Consider the following 16,449-nt stretch of genomic DNA (forward strand, 5'->3'; position numbering starts at 1 on the left):
TGCAATTCCGACAATGGAAACGCTGCGTTCTGCACTGGAGGGTTCAATATATACTTCCAAGTAATTTTCTGTATGCTGTACACAATCCCACTCGGTCACCTGACGAAGTTGTGACTCTTTGTCTCGATCCTCTGCCACATCCGTGGTCGGTGGTACACCACGAAAAAACTTCTGTGTATGCGCCATGCATTGTTCACTGCAGTGAACTCTGGAGTTTTGCCCAAGTTCTTGTGGGATGCAACTTTTCGCGAACTTTCTGACCGTTATTATTCTTAGTTTTTAGAATGTAATGTTTATTCATGTGCTTGAAATATGGCTTTGAACACACAAAGAAATTAACCTCGGCAAAATAACCGGTTATGTGAGAAAAGGTCGATGTGATGTGCACGCGGATTTATTCATGCATGCATTATAGTGTTCGTCAGCTTGTTCGGCATATTATATGCCCGTTTATTTATTCTTATGCATTCTGTTTTTTGGACACACTGATGTTTCCCCCTGCTCAGTATAAGGTTTTCAACAGGTTCTATTTGCGAAGTATGCCGTATACTCATGCATATTCATATTTTTCGGAATTTCCGGCAAGATTGGGAAATAAGATACATTTCTTAGCCCATTTTTGGAGCAGGCCAAATTTGGTTAACCATATTGCCATTTGTTTTATTTAACCATTGTTATGTCTATCATTTACAATCATTGTCGACTAAAATTCTCTAAAGATTCCTATAACCTAGGTTTTTCTTCTCTTTGATTTCCCTGAGTATAACCTCGTTTAATTTCGTTCCCCAAAGCTATGATGCTATTCATGCAAGATAGTGCCTTATGAGTAAAGCAGTATGTGGCAGACTTTTATATATATAATTATATGCTGCTAGGGGAAGAAACTGCAAAACTACATGACATATTTTCCCTGCGCAAAACAGCGTGCATGACAAAGCAAGTTGAACAACCAAAATCGGGTAACGTCCGAGCGAGCTATATCCCGTTATATCAAATCTGATTACAATTAAATCACACACATGCGTTCTTCAAACTGGGACCTTAGAATAAAGAAAATAAGAAAACAATAAATTTCTTAAAGATTTTACACGAAAATTTTTCAGGAAAGTATCTCCAAGAATTTTTTTTCGAAAAATTTTATTAAAAATTAAAGGTCTGGCTGAAGCCTGCATGCAGCAAAGGCTGCAAAATAATCTTTGTGTCTACAAAATCAATGTGGGGCAGTTAACCAGCTGATATATACTGTATACACAGTTCGGTAGTTACCCTGGATAGCTATGATAAAAAACCTGTGTGCGAGGTTGATGGGAATGCAACGGGCAATCTTGGAACCAGAGCCCGCGATTCTTCTAGGGGCTCTGGTTACGAAGCTAGAGGCGGCGAGGGATCGGGGAATTAAACTTCTTTTTCGTTTTTTACTGAAGGGTGTTGGTAATGAAAATTTAGTTTACCTCATTTGAAAGAACGAAAGTTTACACTTGCAACGTTCGCTGCGATTTTATTTGGATATTCTTCTTTTGATAGATGTAAACGAGTGCATTAGTTACAGATGTTCAAATAAGAGCTTCTATACATCAGAGCATTCGTAACTAATTACTCGTCCACATCTATTAAATTTTAAAAGAAGAAAATCGCAGCTAAAATCGCAAGTGTATACGAGCCGAATCTCTTTTACCAAGTTTTTGCCGTTCCCCCTTATGCCGTTCCGACTTTGGGCAATATTGTGCAATACGTAACTGAAGTTTCTTGACGTCGGAAAAGTTCGGGTTCCGATTAGTCAACGGAGGGATGCGTCAGTTCAGACACCGATTGCATGGTAGCGATCAAAGAAGTTTTAAATTTAGTACTATTTCCTGTATTTCAGTTTTATTTATATTAAATATAATTTCCACATCTGGAAGCTAAAATTCCGCAACGACGAAGTACTAATCTGAATCGAGGACATTCAAGCTTTTCTGTAGTATCACAAATTCATATCTACATAAGAAGAACACACAAACTTTCAGGTTTGTTGATAATTGATTTTAATAATAATTCTACAATTTATCGCATTCGAATGATACATGTATTAAAGCCGAAGTGAGTAGCTTATAGCTACGAAGGTTCAAACTTTAGGCTATTGTTGTAAACTTTGGCAAACAATTTCGGTGCATCTCAAAACGTTCCATTATGTGCTTATTAGAAGTGTACGTACGCTTCGTGGCTTCGTTTGATTATAAAGAGCTGTTTTGTATGTGATAGCTAGTTTGCTGGGAAGTCAATTGATTTCAGTTTGATTTTACAGCGAATTTAAAATGTTCTTCGTTAACCTACTTATTTGCTTCAATATTTTTATAACACGAACGAAGCAAGTTGACAGAACCGTCAGATTCAACTGTCTCATTAGGTGCTAACTATTTTTAATAATACAACACAAGTACACAACAGTTGCGTCAAGGTTTCGGACTTTGGCCTTTTCAAACAACGCCATTGATTATTGAAGTTCTTTTGTTGAATTCAAGAAGGACTTTGAGACAAAGCGACTGTTCTGGAACGTGTTCCTAAGCACGGTTATACGTAAATTAAGAAATTGTTTAATTATTATGCATGTATGTAGTGATAATCCTTGCCACAACAATTAAATTGAATCGATGTCTAAATGAAATCCCGCTATCTGGTGAGCAATTGCACAAACGAAATAATGATAAATAAGAGATATATATGTTTTCAACATATATATACGGCGCGGTTTTATTTTGGTTGGCCGTTTAACCAATTATAGCCACATGAAATCCTACGTGACGCTTGACATGATTTAAATTGCCTGAATTACGTAATTCTTTCATGACTTTCACCTGGTCTGTCTCCTACCTACCTTGTATAAATGTATCCTAGCTCAGTCTGACAATAATGGATTTTCCTGTGGTGCAGTTCCAAACAATAAGTGTGTGAGTATAAAACAATTCAATGGATGTATGGTCACAATTATATAGTACATCATTGTTTTCATTCAATAAGTTTTCATTCATCAACACATATTTGTATCTAGAGTATTTTGCTTTGTAGAATTCTAATTAACCCATAGCATGTTTTAATGTTTTAAATTTTATTTAAATAGAATCAACTTATTATTCATATACCGTATATATTATGTTTGACTCGTTCAAAACTTTATTTACCTGTTTAATTCTATATACCTATGTATCTAGTTTAGTTCCTGTTAGGAATTACTTGTTAAGTATCAGCTGTCCCCTCCTAAGTAGATATACAAATAATTTACAAGTTATATAATTGATTAAATACAGAGTGTCACAAGCCAAAAATGCGAGACTGTATAGAAATTAACTTGTTCTCAAAGTACTGTTCTTAAACCATGTATGACCACAAATAAGTGAATTTAATAAAGTCCTGCTATTTTAGGACATCTGTTACAAACATTCTGTTTATTGTCAATAGAGTAATAATTTTACTTTTATGGTCAGTCATTTAAATTTCAAGAAGCTGGTGTCCATGTGGGTTGAGCAATATACTAAATTATAGCACTCAAGCAATGGAATTATAACAATAGGATATGTCCTTAGTTGCGGTGTCGCCTTTTGGGAGACACTCAGTGCATGGAAACTTTCAACCATGTTTCCTTCTCAGCTATACCAACATCAAGCCAGAAATTATAAATTTCATTGATTTACTGATCATATCATGGACAGATCTTTCAAAGGTCTGTCATAGGCAAAAAGAATGAAATCCATCTTGCACCTGCTTGGTCACATATTTAGATTAACAATAAAACCTCACATTATATTCCTCCAAGATAAATACAAGTATAAAATGAGTATAATAAAGTTAATATATTTATACTATTATTGTTTCAGGGATGGAGTTGAATGTCTTTAAAATGTGAGGCTAATGGATGCACTAAATGATAATGATGAGGTAAGGCCCATGCAGGGATAAATTATTTCAATCTTTATGATTGCAAGTTTGCAAACAGTTGCACACTGTCTTTAAAAAGTTTCATATGATTATATGCCAGAAAGAAATATTTGTTGGAGTCAGTCAAATATTCAAGGTTGGCACTTTCTATGGGTATACCCTACTAATGTTGCCAGGATATAAACTATATATAACTTACATTGGTGCATACCATAAGCACTACACAGTAATTTGATCATTAGGCACAAAAAAGTTCACTCTTTGCATGCCACCACTTCGGTCAGAAGAACTCATTGGTTATGGTTAGCATACTGCCTTGACGTATGTTGGAAATTACATTAGCCTTGGTTGGCTAAGATATTTTGTGAACTAACACCCTACTGCAAAGCTAGTAATTGAGATTCATTGTCTCATTAATTACCTCTTTTGTGCAGAGTAATATTTCATGCTTATTCAATATCAATACGGTATGATGTAACATTCAATATTTGCCAATCACAATGCCCAGCAGAATTTAGTATTGGAGTTGTCACATTCCCACCTCCCGTAGTATTTTGCACCTCTGGTCCTGTGTACCAGGGCTTTTCAAGGCTCTCCTGAGCTAATTCGTTGAGGCCAAATGTATTGAATAGTAAGGTAGGGGAATATATAGCAGAACACAGGACCATGACCATGACCATTGGTCTCAGAAATATTTTCAAGTCAGCAAAAGAAAAACCCAAAAGCAGAGAAAAAGCTTGTGTAAGAGAGAGAGGGGGAAAGAAAGGAAATAGCATTAAAAAATCGGAAAGAAAACAGTGAAAAGGATTTAAAATATGTACATATGTGATAGGAAATTAAGTGATTTGACAGGACATAGTTTTTTGATCTTTTTATATACCTAGGGCCAGTTGTATAAAACTCTTTAACTACATTTTGCATAGTTAAATCCTAGTTAACTCAGAAATACACGATTCTGATTGGCCAATTCTAACCTTAACTACAGTTAAAAGTTAACTAGTCTTTTATACTGGCCCCTGGTACTGTGAGTTGGAGAAACAAGGATTTTGGTCAACGTGACCCTCCCTTTTAGGAAGCTTTACCCAGAGATACAATGAATAATGTGGACAATGGAACACTCAAGCTTCCGCCCGAAGAAACGCAATCCAGCTATGAACGTGTCTTGGAATGGAACAATCAGGCAGAACGGGACGAAATTCCCTCCCGCGATGCCTTCAAAAGAAGACCTGAGGATGTGAGTCCTCTTCCGGATGACATGGCCCTGCCCAGTATGAATGATTCTGATCTATTTGATGTTATCACATATGGGCATGGCAGGCCAGAGGAAATGGAACAAGGGAAAAGCAGTTTTGTCAATGTGGAAGACGTAAGTGAAGTCAGATTTGATAGTAAATTTGATTGGAAGATGTGTACTACTTTACTTATACTGTATTTGTTATTAGCTACTGGGTCGAAAATTCAACACTGCTAGAGTCTCTTTTGCTTTTTACGTATAATACATATTTTGTCTCTTAGATTTCACGTGTTTCTCGTGGCCTTATTTTGTATTATTATATAACACTTGTCAAATTTAAAGTTTGGTCCTCCTATCGTTTCATTGGTTCAGAGAGAGTGACGAAAATTTAAAGTGGACCACGCCACCCCTCCGCAGAGGGAGATAACGCGTTACTTCCATGGGAAATAGCAACTTTAATCCATTTGAAATTATGTCTTTATGTTTACTATGTTGTTTAATTTTTCTTTGACAAGTGGTATATAATAAAAAAACTTATTTACCGAGACCTCAGAAAACATGTTTTGTGGTCCCTCCGACCGTCAATATCGATCGGTCTCGGGTATACAAAACATATTATTTCTCACCATTTTATACACTAGTGACTTCGAATTAACACAATTTCGGAATGTTTTTAGATTCCTCATGATATATACCTGGATGAGCCCATGTCAGGTACGACGTTTAAAATTCTTCTTGATATCTAAGGCCGGGATAACTTCTCATCAAATATTAATATTAATAAAAATACTTAATTTTCGCGTCGCAAGAATAAGTTCCTCTACAATATAGTGGATTTTGGTCTAAATTTTCATTCAGGACCGAATCAAATAAATATGATTATAGAAGCACATTTTGAAAGCTATAGGCCCATAACATGACAAAGTGCGCTATACTTCAGTAATTATCAAGAGTATCATAACATAAGTTGATTTTGATCTAAAAACTAAGATTATTATTTATTAATATTTCTTTAACCGCTGATATTTGTTTTATGAAATTATTTTTATAATTTCTCAGTACAAAAATTGAACAAGTAGTAGCACATGTCACCGTAACAACGATCTGCGTGCTACAAAAAAAAACGTTATCGAGAATTTATTTACCTGATGAGTGTGGCAAGCTTAACGCTTGTCATACGAACCCGTTCTGTAGTAGCTAAATAAAATTCGATGAAATAACCCGTGTTTCTCATCCTGTGTTATATATATATATATATATATATATATATATATATATATATATATATATATATATATATATTTATATATATATATATATATATATATATATATATATGTATATATATATATGTATATATATATGTATATATATATATATATACAGTAGGAGGCAAAAGTTTGAGTCCAGTGACTGTATTTCATTTTTTTAGCAGCATATATTAATATTCTACAGAAAACTTTACCGATAAGTGAACTAGAAAAAAGTAAATAAGTAAACAGAAAAATACATGCTGTACAACATCTATGAGATGTTATGATATTCATTTTTACGTATTTTAATGTGCAAACATGCATTTACATGTCATTGCTTAGTTCCCTCTTTTTTGCTCTTGAAATGATCTTTATTCTTGCTCGCATAGATTCCATAGGTTTTTTAATGTCACACGTTCAAAACCTTGCCAGCATTCGTTGACCACTTGCCTCAAGTCAGCCTGGCTGGCGGGTCTGTGCCTCGCCCTCTTCCGGTTAAAACGGTTCTACAAGTGCTCCATAGGTTTTAGATCTGGAATATGAGGTGGAAAGCCATGACAACGAGATCACCAGAATGAGTTTGCTTCTAAAAGATTTCTGGCACATAGAAGATGTGCTTGTGCTTAGGGTGATTATCATGTAGTTAGACGTGCGATCATCTTTGTGCCAGATGAAATTCCATGTCCTTGAAGAATTGGATGATACTTTTCTTTAATTAGGATCCTATTAAATCTTTCAATATTGCCAAACCGAGCATGACCAAAGCAGCTAAAAGTTTGCTTGAGTAGGATTTAGTTTCTTCGAACCTCTCCAAGGTTAGTTGCATACCACCTTTTTAATTTCACTTTTTCTGCGATCTTACGAGGAAAGAATCCTTCAATACTTAATGCAACTATTTGTCCTTGTGCACCATCACTATGCCCTTTCTCCCACCCATCTTGGGCAGTGTAAAGGAATGAGAACTTTATTTTGTTATAATTTAGATCATTAGGACCAAAACAGTGTGCAATTAATATAGTTTACAGTACTGAAACACTAGCACGCATGTCTTATCTCGAATACGCTGCCAGGATTTAATACTGGAATGCTACAACGACTGGACTCAAACTTTTGCCTCCTACTGTATATATATATGTGTATATATATATATATCTATATATATATATATATATATATATATATATATATATATATATATATATATATATATATATATATATACATCAACGGGGATACTCATCAACGGGACTGACTTCGTTGTTTCGCTAGATCGGACCGAACCGTTTATCTGGTCGACCTGGTATACCCAGGGTAATATAGCTTCCGCCGTAGCTTAGTATAGGTAAAAGACCCTGGATCTAAGATGGTTATGTATCTTATATGAAATCAATCGGCTACTTAGAAGGATTTGAAAAGTTTCTGAAAAGACACAACAACCCCCTCATGCGTCACATTTCGTTTTTCATATTCTTGCTTTAATTCTAACCCTTATTTTTTGTTTAGTTATCTCGGATGACACGGAAGGAGCTGTATTTGCCAATTACTTAAAATGTCGGACGTGCTATGATATTGTGCCAAAAAGTGCAAAGATTGTAATTTTTGACACAAGATTATTGGTAAGTTTATAACTTTGCTCCCTGTTCAAAATAATTTTTCCACTTTTCCAGTCAAAAAGTGCTAAAAATGTGAATAGATTATCGCTACGGCGAAGGAATTTGCAAAGATTTAACCTATATATAGTAGACATTGTGAACAGTTTCTAGTCGAATTTAACCAGAGAGCTTTTGGGTTTGAGAGGTCGGAGAAGATAGAAATAGATAGTAAATTAAATGCTGTCGCTCAATCGCAGTAAAATGTACTGTATTTTTTGTTGTAAGTATTTATTCGGTTATTTTTCACTTTTTAGGTAAAAAAGGCATTCTATGCGCTAGTTGCTAACGGTAATGTATATATAAGTTGAACTATTCCAGAAATGCTGTATAATAGCTGGCTAGCGAAGTATTTGCAGATTTTCTTTCGAAATGAGAACAGTCGAGCGGACAGTCAAGTCATTCTGTAAAATTCTAATCAAAATATGCCAATATTTTGCAGGACTGTTTCTCTGCCAGTGGAAATTCACCCTTAAAGTGCATATCAACCAGTTTTTTTTTATTTCATAAATAAGAAGTACAGTTTACTAGTGTTCATATTTTTTATGAACGAGTTCGATTTGCGTTGTTTTTGATATATTTTGAAAGGCAAAACTGCATCGAAAATAGCGATTTCGACACAAATCGAGATCTTGACAATATACAAATAGGTCGCGCGTAAGAATGGGCCGAGTACGTCAAGAATAGTGTGCTGCCATACTGGTGCGTGGCAGCAACAAGGGCTGAATGAAGATACGAGATGCATATTATATTATTTTCTGCTGTTGTTTTTGTTGTTGGCAATGTTGCCGCTGCTGTTGATGTGGTAAATACAACAACGGTCACTTGATTGCATGACATCATACATGATAATGTGGCAAGAATGTGTAGACAGTACATACTGTACCTCAGGCCTGATTCTGTTTCCTATACTACTTCACCCCATCAGGGCTCTGTGGAGAAATTACTTATGTAGCCACGTTCACCAAAGCTTAGGTTTTTTATATTCTTTTTCCAGGTGTGAGGTCAGCCCCATTATGGGACAATACTAAGCAAGACTATGTGGGTAGGTCTGGTATTTCTCGCAATATTCGCTTAGGAATTTCTTCATGCAATTTCTAATTTATTTCTTCCGCATTTAGGAATGTTAACAATCTCAGATTTCATCAATATATTGGTTTCATATTATAAATCACCGTTGGTAAGTAAGATATACTACAAACACTGCTAGAATAGAGAGCCGCCACATGCATATATTTTCATATTTGCGCCAGCCTTAGCTCGAAATACTGACGTTTCTACTTTACCCAGCACTTTAATAAATTACCTACTATGTATGATATTAATTGATAAGATAAGGGTAATTCCTACCCCAAATTTCAGAATTTGGAATTCCGTCAATTTTTGCAGTACTAATAGATTTGGCCGGGACGGAAAGTATATAAAATTTCGATTTTAAATCAACCCCCTAATAAGTTGATCTATCTAGAATTTACTATAAGAATGAAGCACACACCCCTCCCTCCACCTGGACGCTACGCCCCTACTGGTCAATCATTATTTTAGCAACTAAATTGGGACAAGCATTTCAATAAAAGTTTGATTTTATTTTTAAGGTACAAATGGAAGAAGTAGAAGAACACAGAATTGAAACTTGGAGAGGTGATTTCAAGTTATAGCACTAATTTACATCCATTAAATCAACTGATCTGTCGGTCAAGTACAGTGGTCGTCACATATCTATATTTTCATCCTGACCTATCACGATGTATATTTTCAATTACCAGATTTGTCAAAGAACAAATTGCCTTCTACTTTGATCCAAATTTCACCTTACCAAAGGTATTCATGAGATATTTTTTAAGGAAAAATGTATTTAATTTTTCCTAAGTTTCCGTTGTGGCATAATGGCATACATGTATACAGTACGATTAGTTTAGTCCAGTAATACAAAATATGACTTACATGCACAGAAGATTTAAAGCTTCCGCACAGTAAAAACGAATCATGCATGAATTATGAAATTTTAACTGGAAAAATTCACTGGTTCACATGCTCTCAATTTCCTTTTAAATACGTATTCTGTAATCTTTAATAACCACCTGTGAAATAGGCGTTTTGAGACTTAGGTATGTACACGAGGTCATTAGACATTTCATAAACATCAATTTTTTCGGTGTCTGCAAACGAGACTAGTCAAATTTTTTCCTATGAAAATTTTAAATTGTTCTAATTTTAAATACTGTACAGAACTTTAAATAGCTATAATTATGCATACATATGTTTCTAGTTTATACGAAGCCTGCGAATATCTAATAAAGCACAAGATTCATCGCCTACCAGTAATAGACCCTTCATCTTCAAACTTCTTGTTTGTGATAACACACAAAAGAATCCTGCATTATCTACATGAACATGTGAGTACATTCTACAATCGTCCAATTTGATCTCTTTCAAACAAGAAAAACACACCTGCTCAAGTTGCTGCAGTGGCTTAACCAGGTCAAAATAGGCGAGGGAAGGAAGGGGGTAGCTCTGGAAATAGACTTTTGGGTCATACACCTCTATGACCTATACCCAGTTTATTAAAGAACCTGGACTGATAATAATGTGGCCGATATATCTCGGGATCTGTGTTTTGCAAAAAATTAAAAACGTCTTAACAATAACATAAGTTTTTTCTGTGTTATTGCATGGTTCTAAAATTTTAACGCGCATTCTTTACAATTTTACAAGAATTTATTTAACTAGCTAATTTGTGTTTTTTGCTGGAGGCTTAACTATCCTAGCTGTGTTGTTTTGTGTGTATACGTATTTATTATTTAACGTAAATTTAATGGCAAACTGTCTTTATTTTCTCTCGGGCGAATCCAACACAAATGGCCCTACAACCACAATATATATCTTCCTCCCGCCTTGACTAATCAACGTCGAAATTGACAAATTTTTAAGTTGAGAGAGAAAAAAGAGATTGCGTCACATTCTGCATAATGAAGAAGAAATGTTGATGTTGTAAGATCGTTATGTGGGATTCGCTGAATAAAAAGAGGTTAAAACCAGCTAGGCTATAACTACGCAACCCCGAAGCTGATTTGTCTAAAAATTGCGTCGTGTTTTGGATGGCTTATATAAGCAAGTTCTGCCCCTCCTGCAAACTTAAAAATGCATTTTATACATTGGAAATCGGACCAAAATTTATACCTTGCGGCTGAATCTCGTGATTTTTGCACCAGTCCTATCCCTAGTCCCTCCGAGAGTATCACACGCAAGAGCGTAACACTATGAAATGCTTGATTGTTTGTAGTTCTCCAAATTGGTCATGCCGGATTTTATGTACAAGACGTTAGGAGAACTTAGTATTGGAACATTGTGTAAGATCGCTACGGTATGTGTTAATAATTCTAATTAAAAAAATATTTCATACAAACTTTTGGGAAGCGGGCTACGAAAATTTTTACGGTGACAAGGAGTTTCATGTTAGTTTTGTTTTTACGTTTTTTAGATCAATCCAGAAACCCCGCTCATTACAGCACTGAATATGTTTGCTGAATATAAAGTATCTGCCTTGCCCATTGTGGACAAAGATGGTAAGGCTGGATTTCCACTTGCAAAGAAATGGCTCGCTAGCAAAATATTTGCATTTTTTTTAGTATTGTATTTTCGATGCCCATCATGCTCATTAAACATAAATCAGGTCCAGAGAATTTCAACTCTAGGTAGCGTGATTTGAGGTTAGATTTGGCATCAGGTAACCGAAGGCATGCTCATTTCAAAGTAGGGTACAAAACCCATTTGATGATTACGTCACAACATTATCGTTTTAAATTTAGAACCACCTTAACTGAGATGGATTTCAAGTTTTACCCTCACGAGCCAGGTGCAAAGATGCAAAACATCTTTCTTCAACACATGCATGAAAAAGCAGGCCACAGCCTCGTTCTTGTATGGCTTATTTTCACACTTGTTTAACAAAATGAAATTCATGCACTTTTCATGCATGTGTTGAAGGATGTTTTGCATCTTTGCACATACCTTGTAAGAGTAAAACTTGAAATCCATCTCAATTAAGCTGGTTCTAAATTTAAAACGATAATGTTGTGACGTAATCATCGAAAGGGTCCATTATTATAAACACCTGGGGCCGGTTGTATGAAAGCCGGATAGCCCTATCCACCGGATAGTGGATTTTTCAATCGCTCTAAAATCGCCCGTTGTTGGCTGAAACTTTGATTAAACCTTAGTATTCCTAAATTGAAATCCTCTTCAATTGAAAGCCATCCGGCTTTCATACAACTGGCCCCACGCCAATAGATTATATAAAGATTTGTTAGAGGATCAATTTTAGTGTATAGGACTGCCCTTTTCTTAAAAAAATAATGTTTATTTTTGTTCTGTGAATCAAGTATACCATATAACATGGTAAGGTAGTTCTATATGGAATTCACTGTTAAGAGTCTCACTGTTAAAAGCCATGCAGGTATTTTATAATTGCTCCGAACATTCATAGATTGTATGGCATGCGTGCATGTGTTTATCAGGTTTTTATACTTTTTTATTAGGCGTCGTCGTGGATATACGCACGATTTTTTTTAGTAAGTAAGTGGGTTTTCGTTCCTATAATTAAAAACATAGTTATGTGATATTGAGACTCATAAAAATCTAAGGAAGTAATCGTTTTCTTAATTTATATGCAGATTTGGCGCGGAAAAGTTACAACAACTTGGACGTCCAGTTATTGAAGCGTTAAAACACAGGGCTGAGGTTGGTATATTTGCTCCTTTTAGAATGAATCTTTTGCTGGAATTGGCCGGAATATTTATACTCCTTATTTGCTACTTTGTAAACCATCTACAGGGTTATCAAAAAAGTAATCACGGAATTTTTTCAAAATCCATATGGGAAAGACATGGATGGCTAGTTGGAAATAGTATGGAAGTCAGGGCCGTAGCTAGAAGTTTAATTAGGGGGTGCGTTGTACGCTGTTTTCTACGGTATGTAAAAAGCTGAATAAATAACAAATTAGGCGATCTAGCTACGTTCCTGATGGAAGTTTATAATATTCATACTATTAATTGCATTTCCACACTATGGAATAGTGTGGAAACAGTATAGCATGTATACTTCCATTGTATGACTTCCTATTAAAAAGAGATTATGTTGAAAATTGAAACAAAATTCGGCTTCCTTGGTGAACACATAGGACGATTGGAACCGGGTGAACGCTCGAATACTAGAACGGTTCGCATAGTCCCGTGTGAACGATAGCCTATACACGTATGCCTTATACACACACCAACCATAGAACCGGGTGAACACCTGAGTATTTTTAGCACGGTTCGTATAGTCCCGTGTGAACGTATTAATAGCCTTATACACGCTGCAGCAGCATATACATGTATGCTTCCCTGTAGTTACACTTCAACCACTTATTGTACAGTATATCGATATTAAAGTCGAGAGGATTAAACGGTCCCAACAATTAATTTACTTCAAAACATCCAGCTTCGGTCAAATGAACTAACATTAATGCTTGAACTTTCACTATTCTTGGATTTCTATTTATCGTCTCATTTTAAAAACCCTTCCTTTTTGTTTTGTCTTGGGTTTCGTAACTCGTGTGCATGTGGACTGTTTTGAAATAACATTTGCTAAGAGCTGTAGTACTAACTTTTTTTCTACCTTAATTCAAATATCAAGGGATTCGAAGGTGTTCACCGATGTCGACTGAACGAGCCGTTACACGTCGTGGTCGAAAGAATTGTCAAAGCAGGCGTAAGTTACAACCATAAAAATCTATGGTTACAACATAGGGTTACAAGAATAAATTATTAGTCTTTTAAACGTTGAGAACATGCATCGAGAGGCTGCTAGTGAGACATATGCTCTGCCTCTATAGTTTATTACTCATGGAATTTCTATTTTCTACTAATTAAAATTTTGAGTGAGGTATTCGGGTTAACTGAGTGGCCTAGCGTATTCGAAAGTGAATTTACTGAAGAAAAAAAAGTAATGCAGCGAATAATGTGTTTAATTGAAGGCATTGAATACAATTTGTTAGTCGGCATATTTTCATGTCGTGTGGATTGTATCTATTTGGTTTTCAATGAAATTTTTATTCAGTTCTGATTTGAATTTTAGGTTCATCGTCTTGTCGTGGTCGACAAAGAAGATCAGGTTGTTGGTGTCATGTCATTGTCTGACCTTCTTCAAGTGCTGGTCTTACATCCTCCAGGTACATACATATATGGGCAGAGATACTGTCGTCTGGTCATAACATTACATAGTATAATTGTTATCAAATTAATTTCTCAATGCCTTGTTTCATGAATATTCTTGGGCACTTTAGTCTTGAAGAATTAGAAGAATAAGTTTTTCAATGAGCGATTCTGGATTACTATTTTGTAGCGACAGCTCTTTGAGCCTAATTACATTTTAAAAATTACATTCAACAGAATTTTGAAGAGTGATACATTTCGTCTTTGTATGCTTTTCATGTTGGTCCAAATTTGGGAAATTCTCCCTATTGTTCAGATTCATATTGTCAGCCCTTGTCTTGAACAGAATTTACTCTTGTAGCTAAAAACTGTAGTTCAGTGAAAATCTGCCGATAAATTGAGCCTGCTGTATTAAGAGACAATTTGACGCGCTTTGGCCAGGCTGATGGCTGTTAACCAACCATTGCTTGTCTCCAGAGTCGTGGCAAGCTCAAATTTACTTGCAATACTCGTCCTTAATGTTTTGACCTCCATCATAGGTGTAATCAGTGCGACAAGTGAGGATTTCATGGTCAAGTGATGCTATCTCAAAAGAGGCAATTGAAGATTGAATATATCAACAAGGTGGCACGATTGGAATAAATTAAGGGAAAATACATTTTCGCTCTCAACTCTTTGAGGAGAGTACAAAAGAAAAAGGCTTGTCATGTGACAAGCGTCTTAGATAGTTAGTTCAACTTTAGCTAGTTTTGTTAATTAGGGCCAACTTGAGCCCAACAATGAGCCTTGGGTCACTCTTATATATATAAGGGAATAGTGGACATTTTGCACTTACCAGCACAAATCTAATTGTCGGTTTACGGAAGCTGTTTCCGCCGCGATTTTCTCTTTTTGACTGATGCAAGAGAGTGAAAATGTTAAGAACGTATACAGGTAGATAGAGGAAGGAGGAGGTAGCATTGACTGTTTTATTATTCAGTTCGCGTTCTTGGAAATTTATGCACAATTTATCATCCTCACGTGTTCGGTCATTTAACCTATTCTTCTCTCGCTACGAACAAAGTGAAATCGCACCAGAAAACGCAGCAAAAATTGCAACTGTAAACAGGCTCAAAGACCCATTCGGGATCTTAATTTAGAATATTTTGACAACGTTTTGCGAAATCGACTGTATATAATCGTATATATACAGCTAAGCGTAAGTGCAAACAACTTGAATGCCACTTGCATGGTGATGTCAGTAGTTAGTAAATCAAGTATTTTTGCGGATTATAATAATTAATTAAAACTGGCTATGCTTTGCTTGCCTAGGCTAGAGTCTTAAAAAACCCAGCTCTATTTAAGCATAGCTTAGATCGCAGCCCCACATCAGGAGGATCTGTACAGAATTTCGCAGACTGTAAACAGTCAGAGACATAGTTACATTTGATAAAATTTTAGTGAAGAACCTCATTATTTTTATTAATTCAGTGTGCACGCAAAAGATGTATTTACTTTTTATTTGTTAATTGTGTGAAATATATATATGTATATGAAAAAGTATGTAGCATTTTTTAAAATCTTCTATGGTGCATGCTCTTTTATCAAAAGTGTCACTATATTATTCCAGAAAATGGTTGATTTTTTGCGATGAAGCCAAGAATTTCATCCTTTTGGCCACTGATTTGATTTCTTAATCGACCTCGGATTATTACGAAAGAATTGTATTTTTTTTTTAAAATGACGGCAGTTAGTTTTGTCGAAGTGACAGACAAAGAAAAAGGTCGTCTCATGTCCGTTTTAGACTTACGAACCTAATGTTGATGAGCTAAACTCTGCATTAGATTCGGCAGTTGAAAAGTTCGACGTCTGAAAGGGCCTCAAAGAAATTCAATACGTAAGTCCAGGATCTAGTTTATACGTCGCATCTTGGTGGCGTCAAATGCAATCCAAACAATAGGTAATGAGATGATAATTAAATAAATAAGGTATATTATCTATTGTTTGATTTGCAATCGACGCGACTAAAATTATTTTACATTTAAAATTTTCTGATCTTTCAGATCGCCTTTCTCAAATAACCATCTCCGTTTTCATTCATCACCTCATTGAGAAACATTGAGACTCGAGGGAAAACAAAACTCACTATTTCCCCAGGTGTAGCGAAAATTAAGTGTTTTGTTATATGGAACAGAAACACATGTTACACGACAATTTCATTTCAAAAA

At 35.4% G+C, this 16,449-nt stretch overlaps 1 protein-coding gene across 1 annotated transcript; it reads left to right on the forward strand.

Annotated features, from left to right (window-relative positions):
• Positions 1–1,764: 1,764 nt before the first annotated feature.
• On the forward strand, positions 1,765–14,831 carry LOC114534191 (5'-AMP-activated protein kinase subunit gamma-1-like). Its single transcript, XM_028555746.1, has 18 exons — positions 1,765–2,006; positions 3,852–3,912; positions 4,985–5,278; positions 5,824–5,860; positions 7,903–8,015; positions 8,306–8,339; positions 9,046–9,093; positions 9,170–9,228; positions 9,644–9,689; positions 9,815–9,869; positions 10,318–10,444; positions 11,332–11,412; positions 11,530–11,755; positions 12,587–12,623; positions 12,722–12,788; positions 13,725–13,799; positions 14,166–14,259; positions 14,782–14,831. The coding sequence occupies exons 2-18, from the start codon at positions 3,886–3,888 to the stop codon at positions 14,820–14,822; spliced, it is 1,461 nt and encodes a 486-aa protein (XP_028411547.1). The 5' UTR covers positions 1,765–2,006; positions 3,852–3,885; the 3' UTR covers positions 14,823–14,831.
• The last annotated feature ends 1,618 nt before the right edge of the window (positions 14,832–16,449 follow it).

Source organism: Dendronephthya gigantea, unplaced genomic scaffold (assembly GCF_004324835.1).
Source record: "Dendronephthya gigantea isolate DGI-Jeju-01 unplaced genomic scaffold, DenGig_1.0 000098F, whole genome shotgun sequence".
In the NCBI taxonomy this organism is placed as follows: Eukaryota; Metazoa; Cnidaria; class Anthozoa; order Malacalcyonacea; family Nephtheidae; genus Dendronephthya; species Dendronephthya gigantea.

Coding starts and splice junctions, on each gene's coding strand:
- LOC114534191 (XM_028555746.1), top strand. CDS start 3,886: ATGGATGCACTAAATGATAATGATGAG. Junction 9,870..10,317: donor CAAATTTCACCTTACCAAAG/GTATTCATGAGA, acceptor ATATGTTTCTAG/TTTATACGAAGCCTGCGAAT. Junction 12,789..13,724: donor CGTTAAAACACAGGGCTGAG/GTTGGTATATTT, acceptor TCAAATATCAAG/GGATTCGAAGGTGTTCACCG.